This window comes from Rhinoderma darwinii, chromosome 3 (assembly GCF_050947455.1).
Source record: "Rhinoderma darwinii isolate aRhiDar2 chromosome 3, aRhiDar2.hap1, whole genome shotgun sequence".
Taxonomy (NCBI): Eukaryota; Metazoa; Chordata; class Amphibia; order Anura; family Rhinodermatidae; genus Rhinoderma; species Rhinoderma darwinii.
Genome location: NC_134689.1, coordinates 17,340,078 through 17,352,859, shown reverse-complemented (window position 1 = coordinate 17,352,859; position 12,782 = coordinate 17,340,078). Strand labels below are relative to the sequence as shown.

General features: G+C 41.3%; 1 protein-coding gene across 4 annotated transcripts in view; it reads left to right on the top strand.

Moving 5' to 3' along the window:
* Window positions 1-12,782, top strand: part of PRMT8 (protein arginine methyltransferase 8) — a 110,779-nt gene that overhangs the window by 80,762 nt on the left and 17,235 nt on the right. For all 4 annotated transcript variants that reach the window (XM_075856047.1, XM_075856048.1, XM_075856049.1 and 1 more), the window contains exons 5-8: window positions 2,082-2,224; window positions 4,853-4,940; window positions 6,794-6,909; window positions 8,326-8,476. In XM_075856047.1, coding sequence (XP_075712162.1) covers window positions 2,082-2,224; window positions 4,853-4,940; window positions 6,794-6,909; window positions 8,326-8,476 — 498 coding nt within the window. The remainder of the gene's footprint in view (window positions 1-2,081; window positions 2,225-4,852; window positions 4,941-6,793; window positions 6,910-8,325; window positions 8,477-12,782) is intronic.

Below are 12,782 nucleotides of genomic sequence, written 5' to 3'. Positions count from 1 at the left end.
ACGCACCCATTGACTTCAATGGTGCGTGATGCGCGAACAGCGCACAAATATAGGACATGTCGTGAGTTTTTTTCAGCGGACTCACGCTGAGCAAAACTCACGGACTGTCTGCATGCCCCCATAGACTAATATAGGTCCATGACACGCGTAATATAGGTATGACACGCGTGAAAATCACGCGCGTCGCACGGACGTATATCACGCTCGTGTAAACGAGGCCTTAGACTGTGACTAGTGCGTGAGCGACAGTGGACATAAGTGTGACTCTAAGGGTATGTTCACACGACCTATTTTCGGCCGTTTTTTGGGCCGTAAACGCCCGAAAAACGGCCGAAAAATCGGAAGCAGAATGCCTCCAAACATCTGCCCATTGATTCCAATGGGAAAACGGCGTTTTGTTCCAACGGAGCGTTTTTCGCTGCGTTTTTTACGCGTAACAAAAGGCCGCGAAAAAGAAGTGCAGGACACTTCTTGGGACGTTTTAGGAGCCGTTTTCCATAGACTCCATTGAAAAAAGCTCCAAAAACAGCTGTCAAAAATGCAGCGAAAAACGCAGCGAAAATCGCGAGTGGCAGAAAAAACGTCTGAAAATCAGGACCTGTTTTCTCTTGAAAACAGCTTTGTATTTTGAGACGCCTTTGACTCTGCGTGTGAACATAGCCTAAGAGAGACTAATGGAATGGGTGTTTTTGGAGTGGAGGGGTTGAAAATGGTGCCCCAGAGGCTAGAATTGGGCTGGGTACTGGTTTCTAACATATACCCCATTGCAATTCTGCCTCACATTTATAGTGGGGTTGCAAATGTTAGAAAGGTCCACCCTTCGGGCATCTTTTTATATACATCACAGAGCTCCATTAAAGGGGTTGTCCGCTTTAGACAATCCCTTTTTTGTTAGTTCCCCCGACAACAAAATGATCACACCTGGTGGGCCCCTGCGGCTAGGCCCCTAATGATTGGCTGTAATCTGTGGACGAACTAGGCAGCAAGTGTTCAATTCATCTACAGTGCCACCACAGGGGAAATGAAGCATTACACAGTTCACAAAACATTATCAATGGGATGTCCATGAGATACATGGACAAGTTGGGTCCTCCAAAACAAAAGCTCTTTGTAGCTTCTGTCTGCTCTCCCATTACTAACTCAAAATTCACTATTGGAGCATTTAAAAATGGGTTTTCTTAACCAGACAATCCCTTTTATGACAGTGGCAGATATTGTAAGTAAGTGTGACAGGAAGGGACAAAGTGCCAGCAAGACCTGAGTAGATAAAAAGACATGAGTGGGATTTGGCCGAATTGTGCCTGTTCTCCCAATCTGGTTGTTAAAATCCAGATTCCATCACCACTTGCTTACAATTCTTGCTCAGGTGCATTATATTGCTGTCAATCACATACTTACCAACATTTAGCCCTCTTGCACATGACCGTGTTTGCCGCCTGAGTCCCGTCTGTGGTCCGTGGAAAGATAGGACATGTTCTAGTTTTCCATGTATCGGAAAGTCGGGTCTGTTTATAAGGACACGATTGACCCACTGAAGTGAATGGGTCAGTGAAAACTATCGGGTGCCACTCGGATGCCGTGAAAAATTGCCCCTAGTGGCACTTGGTCGTGTTCAAGAGGGCTAAAAGCCCCGCCCCATTCCGGCCAGGCATGTCCCAAAATGCTTGTGAACGCCCAATGTTGATGCAAATTCTCAGTCCCTTTTGTGGTCCACTTCGCGGTATTCTCCCATCAACATTTGTGTATGCAATCGTTGGCGGGATTATAGGGCACCCTGGGCCTGCCTTAGCCACGCCTCGTGCTCCAAACTGTCCCGCATCCCATACCCTCTCAGCTGCTCAGGAGGCAGTATCTATACCTGGGTCCATTTTATCATCACATGGGTCTAATTATAGTCAAAAAAAATATGGTAGCGTCCTTAATAGGCCTAAATTTATAAAGTAATCCTTGGCTCCTCCATGCTAGGACCAGAGCTTGCAGCAATGTGAAGTGGTAACGATATCCTGTCAATGCTTTTTCTTGACATCAGTCAGACAATGTTTTTCGTTACTGCCACAATGCACTTTTCTGTACATTTTCAGTAATTACAATATTTAGGGGTAAAGTTGAAGAAGTGGAGTTACCAGTAGATAAAGTGGACATTATCATCACTGAATGGATGGGATATTGTCTCTTCTATGAATCCATGCTCAACACTGTCATCTTCGCACGGGATAAATGGCTGGTAAGTGCTACTGATACATATAGTAACATAAACCTGTCCCAATATATTAAGAATAGGGTCAGTTTCTTCTAGTAATAAATTATGGGGAAGGCTATTATATATAGAGCTCCATAAATGTCTCCAGAAGTTCAGTCGAAGTTTAATGTGTAGTGCAAGTGAATAATAAAGTAGTAATATATGTTAATAGGAGACAGTGTCATGTTCCTCATCTTCCACTTGATTGTAGTCCTTCTTTCCCTTCTTGCAGACTCTCTGTCCAGAGACCTCCTCATGCTCCTAAAAAATCCACCTAGTGTAAAACCATAAAAAGTAGACAGAGAGTTGGGCAGAGGAGGGGGACGCAGCTGCAGCTTCTCTCTGTGTGTCTGTGAGAAGATAGGCGGAGCAGAAGTGGGGAGGCAGCTGATTGGCTGAGACAGCACTAGCTTCACACCAGGAAGAACCCGCCCCCTCAGCAGGCAGGCAATGTTTCCAAAAACATTAGGAGGAGTGGATAAAGACCCAAAAAGCATAAAGTTTTGGCTGTACTACAAATACAATCTCTGCTTAGACAGCTGTAGATGTATATGTGATATGCTTTATACAAGGGTATATCTTGTCCTGGGCTCCAGTGCAAAAACTACCTGTTGTTCCTCCTGGAAATGTAAGGATAAATTGGAAACGGACAAGGTCAGCACTGATTGGACAGCGTCAGTTGGTAGGGATTTGCCCCATTGACAAGGGAAATATTTTTACCCAGTTGTCATTTTATTCACACATTTCCAGGAGGAGCAACAGATGAACGGCGCAAGGCATAGTTCTAAGGCTTCTTTCACACTATTGTTAGGATAGGTTTACCTCTCTTCCATCAGGGAAAGAGAGAATTGAAAGATTAAACGGAAAGCAACGGTTCTATTAGAAATACCATTGATTTCAATGGTAATTCTTTTGTTTCAGTTGCTTTCCGTTTGTCTCCGTTCACTAGGTTTCAGTTTTTTTTCACGGAAACAAAAGTTATGCAAACTGCAAAAAAGAAATGCAACCAATGCGCAAATATTCTGCAGCATAAATTGACATTCTGCGGATTCAAAAATACACACTGCGTCAATTTCTGCTCTGAAAATTTCTGCAGCGTGTTGTATATAAGACTTGTTATATCTCATCCACTTTGCTGCTTCTGGAAAACGCTGCAGACTATTTGCCCATAAATCCGGACTGAAAATCTGCAGCAATTACGCTACATATAACTGTAACGAACCACGCACCTGTGTGTCCATTACATGACCAGGACATATTTTCCTCCGCTGGAAGTAAACAATCAATGTTCCTATTGATCGACAGCAAGCATAGATCTTGTAAACAGTAAGAAACTGATACGAGACAGAGCTCTGATAACTACTGTACTGTAACGAACCATGCACCTGAAGATTCCCATTGAATAACAGCAAGCAGAGTTCTTGAAAACAGTAAGGAATTGATACAAGACAGAGCTCTGATAACTACTGTACTGTAACGAGCCATGCACCTGAAGATTCCCATTGAATAACAGCAAGCAGAGTTCTTGAAAACAGTAAGGAATTGATACAAGACAGAGCTCTGATAACTACTGTACTGTAACGAGCCATGCACCTGAAGATTCCCATTGAAATAACAGCAAGCAGAGTTCTTGAAAACAGTAAGGAATTGATACAAGACAGAGCTCTGATAACTACTGTACTGTAACGAACCATGCACCTGAATATTCCCATTGAATAACAGCAAGCAGAGTTCTTGAAAACAGTAAGGAATTGATACAAGACAGAGCTCTGATAACTACTGTACTGTAACGAGCCATGCACCTGAAGATTCCCATTGAAATAACAGCAAGCAGAGTTCTTGAAAACAGTAAGGAATTGATACAAGACAGAGCTCTGATAACTACTGTACTGTAACGAGCCATGCACCTGAAGATTCCCATTGAATAACAGCAAGCAGAGTTCTTGAAAACAGTAAGGAATTGATACTAGACAGAGCTCTGATTACTATACTGTATCGAGCCATGCACCTGAAGGTTCCCATTAAATAACAGCAAGCAGAGATCTTTAAAACCATAAGGAATTAATACAAAAAGTATATTGTAAAATAGTATCATTTTTTTATTATGCAAAGAATAACCTTTATTTTTTAAATTGAAATACCCCTTTAAATTGGTGATCTGGGCACAAGTAAATATATCATATTTAGTTCTCGTCTTAGAAGTTGTGCCGCCAAATACAGAAACTTTTCCTGCAAAAATGAAAAACATCCACTTAGGATATTCCTGTATCAAACGCCGGCCGGATCACCTGCCAGACTTCTATTTGCTATTCTTAAATCCTTAAAATAGCGTCTTCAGATGTGAGCGGAGAGCGTAGTCAGCGGGTAGACCTTTCATTTCAATAAGCCTCTCCGTGACTGACAAGCACTTTGATTTCCAGAGACATTTTTATCTCTGTGCTTTGCCCCTGGCTGATACATCCACTCAGATATTAAACAATGTGTGACAGCGTGATGGCGGATAGTAAAGCGGGCAGGGGGTGCTTGTCTGGATTTTACATGTGCAGTTCAAACTGTGATGTCTTTGTCAGGTGAATAGATTACGAGACCCATTTCCCCACAATTCATCAACAGAAACCTGGAGGGCTCATGTTTCCTGACCGAGCGGATTTGTACGTCGTTGCTATTGAAGACAGACAATATAAGGACTTCAAGATTCACTGTGAGTATGGCGATTATTACAGGCATGGCCCAGCTCCGCTCATGACCCCATTAATGACATCTCGCAGCGGTCTGTGCCCTCTACAGCTCTGGTAAAGCGATAACCAACATACTGGGTCACATATAGGGGCAGATTTATTTATTTTGATTTTTACATCAGTCTAAAAAGAGCGTGCGTTGGAGTCAATTGCACCAAATTTATTAAAAGGCGCATAGCTTTTAATAAATTTGGCAGCCTTTTGAACTGTCCTAAAGTCAAAAAATTAAATGAGCAGGCGAAGATTTACGACAACATTTGCGCCATATTCTGATTTAAATATTAATAAAATTTGAAAAGGTGGAGACCACGCCCACTCCTAGTAAACCCCGCCTACTTTCCGCTGCACTTTTCAAAAATGGAGAGTGCCAAATATGTCTCAAATTTTTGTGGAAATACGGCATCATGATTTACAATTTTATCAAGGCAGAAAACTGGCGAAAATCTATTAATAAATTCTCGCCAAAGGCCTCAGTCCATGATTACGGCACATAAGGCCCGGGGAGTGTTTTAATCCGTGGACCGTCCACACACAGACTTCAAGGAGCCTGGACCGCAATTGCGGTCCGTAAAATGACATGTCCTAGCTTATTTGCGGTCCATGGAAACCACGGTCGTGTGCATTGACCCGTAGAAAATATTGTGCCCTATACTATAGTATGTGGAGGCAAATGCACGGTCATGTGCACGAGGCCTTAGGGTATTAGCTGCTGTCAGAGCATGCTGGGAGTTGTAGTTTGAGAGTCACAGACCACTGGTATAGGATATAATTTGCTGTCAGGGAATGCTTGAAGTTGTAGTTTACCAACAGTTGGAAAGCACAGATAACAAACCATTGATATATGGTATTATTTGGCGTCTGGGCATACTGCGAGTCAGGGGACTATCTGTGGGCAGGTGTTGAGTGCCAGGGGAGTTGTGAACAAGCCACTCTGCCTAGGCTACGGTATCTAAATACAGGACTAGTGGAGCATGTAAATATTTTCGATGGGTGAAGGAAACCTAGCTACAACTCTGCTGGGCGTTGTAGTCTTCCAACAGCTTAAAAAAGGACTTGTCACCTCTCCTGACATATATATTTTAGGTATAAATATCTGTATTCCCCATGAAATTACAATTCTGGAGAATCATCTCTAAAAATTCTACATTGTGCCATTCCTCTGTTATTCCTCCTAGATATTTAGGAATAAACTGACCCCTGGGTGCCACCATTGCTCCTGTCAAAGGGGCATGTCCCTACACAGTCTCACTCTGTCAGCTCTGATTGGACAGTGTCAGTCTGTGTAGGGACGCACCCCCAACTGGAAACACCCAGGCGTCAATTTATTCATAAATTTCCAGAAGGAATAACAGAGGAACTACACAACACAACGTTAAGTTATAAGAAAAGGTCCTCCAGAATTGTTATTTCATAAGGAATACAATTATTTACTAAAACAGACATGTCAGGAGCGGTGACAGGTCCTCTTTTAGAGCCACAGGTGATAGACCACTGATGTAGGTGCTGTTCTGTTCAGTCACTGTACACAGGACAAAACTCCCAAACATTTACCAGACATACTGTAAAAAACAAACATACTGGGGGTTGTAGTTCCTTTAGCAGATCAACAGATCAAAGACCAGATAAAGATCTACTATAAGGCATGTAGTAAGTTATATATGTATGAATTTAAATGGTATCCACATATTAATGGAGGACGTGGTAGATCTTCTCGTTCTTGTCATTCTTTTAACCACTCATGCCATGAAGTAGATGGTTACTGCTTTTGTATAATTGCTGAAGACTAAAGTTTGTATTTGTCCCTTTTCGTTGACAGGGTGGGAAAACGTGTACGGATTTGACATGACGTGTATCAGGGATGTTGCCATGAAGGAACCGCTGGTGGACATTGTAGATCCAAAGCAAGTGGTGACCAATTCCTGTTTGATAAAGGTTTGGTGATATCCAATGAAGAAAGCAATTACTTTGTATATAATAAAAAGATTGAGATAAAAAAATTAGTTCCAAAGTAACGATTTCAGACTGGGGGCTACAAGAAGGCCACCTAATAGACTTGAACTATGGTGGAACATCATATCCATTCAAAATGTATAAACGTGAAACCAGGTTGCTGCACCTTCACATGATTCTTTTCTGTGGCAATAACATTGGCGAACCAAGACTTAATAAAGACCGGGGTGGTGGTTGAGTGTGATGTCCATTAATGCCCAAGCCATAAGTCATCATAGAAAAGTTATGGGACTTTAATTTAGGTCCGGACTGAAATGGAGTTTCCCACCATAGACACTACCAATTACATATGCCATAAAAGCCGGATCAGTTGGGGGGCCCCCACCAGTCCTGAGAAAGTTCTAAATTGGGAAAACCCTTTTAATGTGTTAGATGAGAAACTTTTTTGCTTAATTTTTCATCCTGTTTGAATGAGTGACATCTCTGTAAAGTGAATAGAAATTTTGGGAATGAAACCTTAGGGACATCTTTTGCTGTGCTACACTGTTTTCGGAACACATTAACTTCTATGGGAGTTTCGGAAACATAGGTGGAATTCCTGGCCACCTCTGCACTGATCCTGCACCAGAGACCACCTCAACAGACGGGACAGGGTCAGGGCGCCACCATTTTGGAGATAGGTGTGGCTCCCAAATGGGACTACTCCTTTAAACTGTTCCCCAATGAAAGAGTAGGCAATTATGAGAAAATTGCCTAGGGATTTCTATCCCTAAAGGGCCCCAATAAGACCGCCTGTAGCCCCATGTTTTTAACCCTTTAGTAATAATAATTTGAAAAATATATATATATTTATTTTAATGGAGTATTTCGTTTTTTGTGTACCGATTGTGCTAGGATTCTTAAAAGCAAATTATGTGCCGATTCATTTCTCAATAAATCTTTATAACAGCCGGAGCTTTGTTTTTCTGATATGGAGCTCGAAATACCTTGTACAGAAGTAATATAAAACATAACATTCCAGCTGCCTGCAGACACCTCTGGGGGGAGCTTAGGAGCTTGCTGCATACTGTTTTGTTATTGAGTTCAATGTATATACAGTATGCAGTAATCCCCTTAGCTCCCTCTAGTGGTGACTGCAGGAAGCCAGATTTCTTTCATTTAAATCTAGGTCTATGCAGGGGATTTGAGGCTCCTTGTTAAAAAACCAAGCTCTAATCTCTATAAAAAAAAAAATGAAAAAATCAATTAACAAGGAATTTTTAACCCATTTAGATTAAATAAACAAAATGGTTTTAAAGGTGGGCATTCACTTTCAGCAATATCACCAGTCTTATGATTTGTACAAATGGTATTTAGTACATAATACTGACAGGATGGATTTATTATTGTTTGATACAGGAAATCGATATTTATACTGTGAAGATAGAAGAATTAGCCTTTACATCAGCCTTCTGCCTACAAGTGCAGCGGAATGATTACATCCACGCACTGGTCACCTACTTCAACATCGAGTTTACTAAGTGCCACAAGAAAACCGGATTTTCTACAGGTACAGATATTCGTTGTTTTTTTGCATTGCTCCCTGACTGCCTACAGGGGGAGCAAAGATTTTTTGGTGATGAAATACAACACATTCAAGGAACAGAAAACCTTACATTGCCCCCTATAGGGTGTATGTGAAATAGCAGAAGGTCTGTCTCTATCGATAGCCCATACAAACTGGTCAAATCAAGATTGCTTCCTTGGTTTACATAGGTCCAATGGTCTAGTTCCATTACTTGGATTCCAGTGATTTGGAGCCCTGGTCTGGTGTATCTAGTAGTATGGCCATTGTGCCTGCTGTCCACTGGTTAATAATAATTGAAAGGTTCCTGATTGTTTGACAGGTTTCTTTCATCATCCGCTGAGAAGAAGTCTTATGCAATTAGCCTATCCCAGTATGATCACATAGAGATTTATGTGTCACTCTCCGCACCATAGACCAGTGCAGAAAAGAGAGAGGAGCAGCTGTCATCTGACAGCCACTCATGTATATGTGATACATAGAAGCCCTGTTTGACCTTTTCTCACCAATCACATACAGTTGTGCCCTATACACAGAGTTGTGCCCTATACACAGAGTTGACAGCATCACCTTGTCTATGGCTTAACATTGTTTAGAAAGAGAGATAGAGGTCGATTAATACAGACGTTTCCTGGCAAAGGTCAGTGCCAAGTTAACCACCATATATGTATAGGGCAGAGGCCAGAAGAGAAAGTATGGAGTGTGTGTCATCTGTATGTTACAGCCGACGCATCAGCTCAAGGAGCAGGATCCCTCTCATTTAACCCCTTAGATGCAGCAGTCAATAGCAACTGCAGCATCTAAGCGGTTAGAAAAAGTGAGACGGCCCCCTCTGATGTCCTATCGGTTCCCCCAGCGATTCAGATGGTTTTAATGACAGCCTGGGAGCCTAATGAAGCCCCCCCCAGATGTGCCAACTTTGTGCATCTATTAAGCCCTTCCAAATCGCTGGTTCAAGTCCCCTAGGGGAACTAATAAAGAAAGTTTAATACAGAAAAATAAAGATTTTTTTATTAATAAAAAAATATATAAATATCCATTTCCCATTTCCCCCCAATAGCTATGTAATAAAAAATTAAAAAAAATTACATAACTGGTAATGCTCCGTCTGCAAAAGTCTGAAATATAACAATATAACATTACTTAAACCACACGGTGAACGCAGTTAAAAAAAAAAAAAAGAAGCAAATAAACGGGAAAATGCCAGAATTGCTGTTTTATGATCATTACCAAGTCCTCTTGTCCCCGGTGGTTAGCGATGTGGGGCTCTATTTTAGTCTTTGTTATGGGGCCCCTTCATCTCTATGTATATCTAAGAGACAAAGTTGCCGTACGGAAGGAAACACCATAGTGAGATTGCTCAGCAGTTTTTGTAAGTTCCATTATTCCCCATGAGAGCCTTGGGCCAAAAACTTTTTTAGGATCAGTGATGATCCCAACGCCAAAACTCCCTCCAATCTGTGTTATATGATATGTCCTATTCACATGACATAAAATATCAATTTGGGAAAACCACTAAAATGGGGCCGATGTGAATGAATATATTTTATAAATCATAATTCTGAATATTCAGGGGGTTTTTCTGTGTATTAAAATGCTCAAAATAATTAGTAATACTTGAGATTTGCTGATGATGGTAAAATGACCACTGTATTTTCCAGATACTGTGGAGCCTGGGGATTAACGACGGCTCCAGTCCCAAAACAGACTAGAGAAACAAGATTTGCTGTAATGGTCTATTATGTGTCAAAATTGCAAGCAGTCATGTTTTTTAAGGACTTTTTTCTTAATTCCCGTTGTTGCAATACTCATTAGCCTCATAACAAAGCCCCCAGAAAAAATCCAGCCGCAATCCTCCAAATCATTGGCATCCACATAACCCCATAACAGTGCCAGCCACATGCCCTTTTAGAAGTTCAAGTCACATATCCAATATCAGTGCAGTCGCATGCCCCTATATCAGTGCAGTCGCATGCCCCTATATCAGTGCAGTCGCATGCCCCTATATCAGTGCAGTCGCATGCCCCTATATCAGTGCAGTCGCATGCCCCTATATCAGTGCAGTCGCATGCCCCTATATCAGTGCAGTCACATTCACCTATATCAGTGCAGTCAAATGCCTCAATTTCAGTGTAGCCACATGCCCCTATATCAGTGCAGTGACATGCCCCAATTTCAATGCAGCCGCATGCCCCTATATCAGTACAGACATATGTCCCTATTTCAGTGCAGTCACATGACTCCTTATCCGTGCCAGCCACTTGTCCGCTCAAAAGTGCCAGTCACATACCCCTATATCAGTTCCAGGCACTTGCCCCATTAGTAATGCAAACACATGCCCCTGAACTTACCTCTGGTCTAGTTGTGTTCCTCTGTACTGGTGGCATAATTATTGTATATGTACATGTGTGTGCGTACATACTTATGAGTGCACTTACATATACCCTGCTTTTAGGGTTCCATTGACAAGTGCTAGTTTGTCCCTTGACTGCTGTCATGGTTTTGGGCATAGACTCAGGTGCCCATGTCTGTTAATGCACAAAGGGCAGGGTGTAGCCCCAGATGACACTGACTGCATTACTAATGCAGAAATCGTCCTATGTATATATGGTAAGGCATTCTTCAAAAAGGACAATGTGGATTTCAACATAACCGATCCTTTGTTCTGCTCGGACATAAACCGCTGTCAGAAGTGTCATGGCTTTGCTTGACACCAATCTGTCTGCTGTTTAACCCCTCATGGTGACGTCCATGTGTCCTAATAGGGCATATAGAAAGAGGTCTTCATGAGTCAACCTTTCAGGATGAATTTTTGTAGCTTTTGCCTATTCGCATTAGAGTGTATGGGAATATGATGTCCAAAGTGGAAAATTCCTTCATGCTTATTTTTTCATTATTTTTTATTTCATTTGTACTTTTTTTTTTAATTTTACCTATTACGACCCACATGCTTCATTTTTCATTTCCACACATAGAACCTGCGAAATACACCCAGCACACCAGAAAAGAGGAAAAGTAGGTCATGTCCTATTTTCCCTCCATCCTCATTTTAGCCTGGTTTTTGCTGCTCCTATATTTACGGCCAGTCCACTACGTAAAAGACATCTATGTGAATATCCATTTCTCAATCGGACTGTTGCAAAAACGATCTTAAAGGCCTCTAATGCATGAGGTATAAGTTCACTTACAATGAGGAAACCCTTCAATCCCAGTATCAGTCATATTAAAGATTTTGAGGTTCAGGGCCCCAATGCAAATTCTGTAACAGGGACCCCCTACCATGTGCCATTCATAACACTAGTATCTTCTTATGTAGCAGAGGGGCTTTTGGCCCCCTCAGCCACGAGGACCCGGAAACAACTGATTCGCCCCTGATTTAACACTAGAATTAGTAGATATAGAATCGGAAAGATTAAGATATTTCTAACATTTTCTTCCATGAAACAATGCATCATGTACATGGTACCAGGCCTCATGCCATTTAGGACGCCCACGCTTTAGACTTTAATGGCATGACTAATAATGTATGAAAGTCTAATGACAAGTAATTGCTTTATTCAATGGATATCTGTCAAAAAAATAATAATTCCAGTGATGTTTTACATTTCCTTGAATGTAATTTTTTTTTAACTGGGGTCTTAATCTTTCAGTGCTGGTAAAATATCTACTTATTATAAAAAAAATAAAATTCATAGAAAACCTGCCATTATGATTTACAAAACATTGAATAGAATTGTTTTCTTCTTTTGTATTCTACATATTGAATTGAGCCATCTATACAGATTTCACATTTGATTCCAACCCCCTCCCCATGCAACGTTTACCTCTCTCCATGGCCGCTTAGAATAGTCTATCAACTTTTTGGCTGTCATTGATTCCCTTTATGCCGTGAGCACCTTAATGTAAGAGTAAATAGTCAGGAAACAATATATTGACTTATATGGAGTGTTGTGGGCATGCTCTGTGATGTATGCAGAGGTCACTGTGCAGGGAGAGGGAGGAGGGAGGAGCTATACCCATCTCCTATTGTCATAGGCACTGTTCCCTTTAGTAATGATTAACTTACAAATTCCACACAGACAGGTAGAGCTCCTTGACTTCAATAGCAAGTTGCATTAACTCTATGCTTTCCAAAATTCACAGTTTTGGGGGCACAAAAGTCAGTTTTAATCCTGTGTTATTTATCTTCCTCCAGCTTCATAATAGAGGTGTTAACTTTTATTGTTATCCTGCTTTCTGACCTTAATAAGATGACCCGAGTGTACACAGCACAAGCTGAAAATTGACAAGA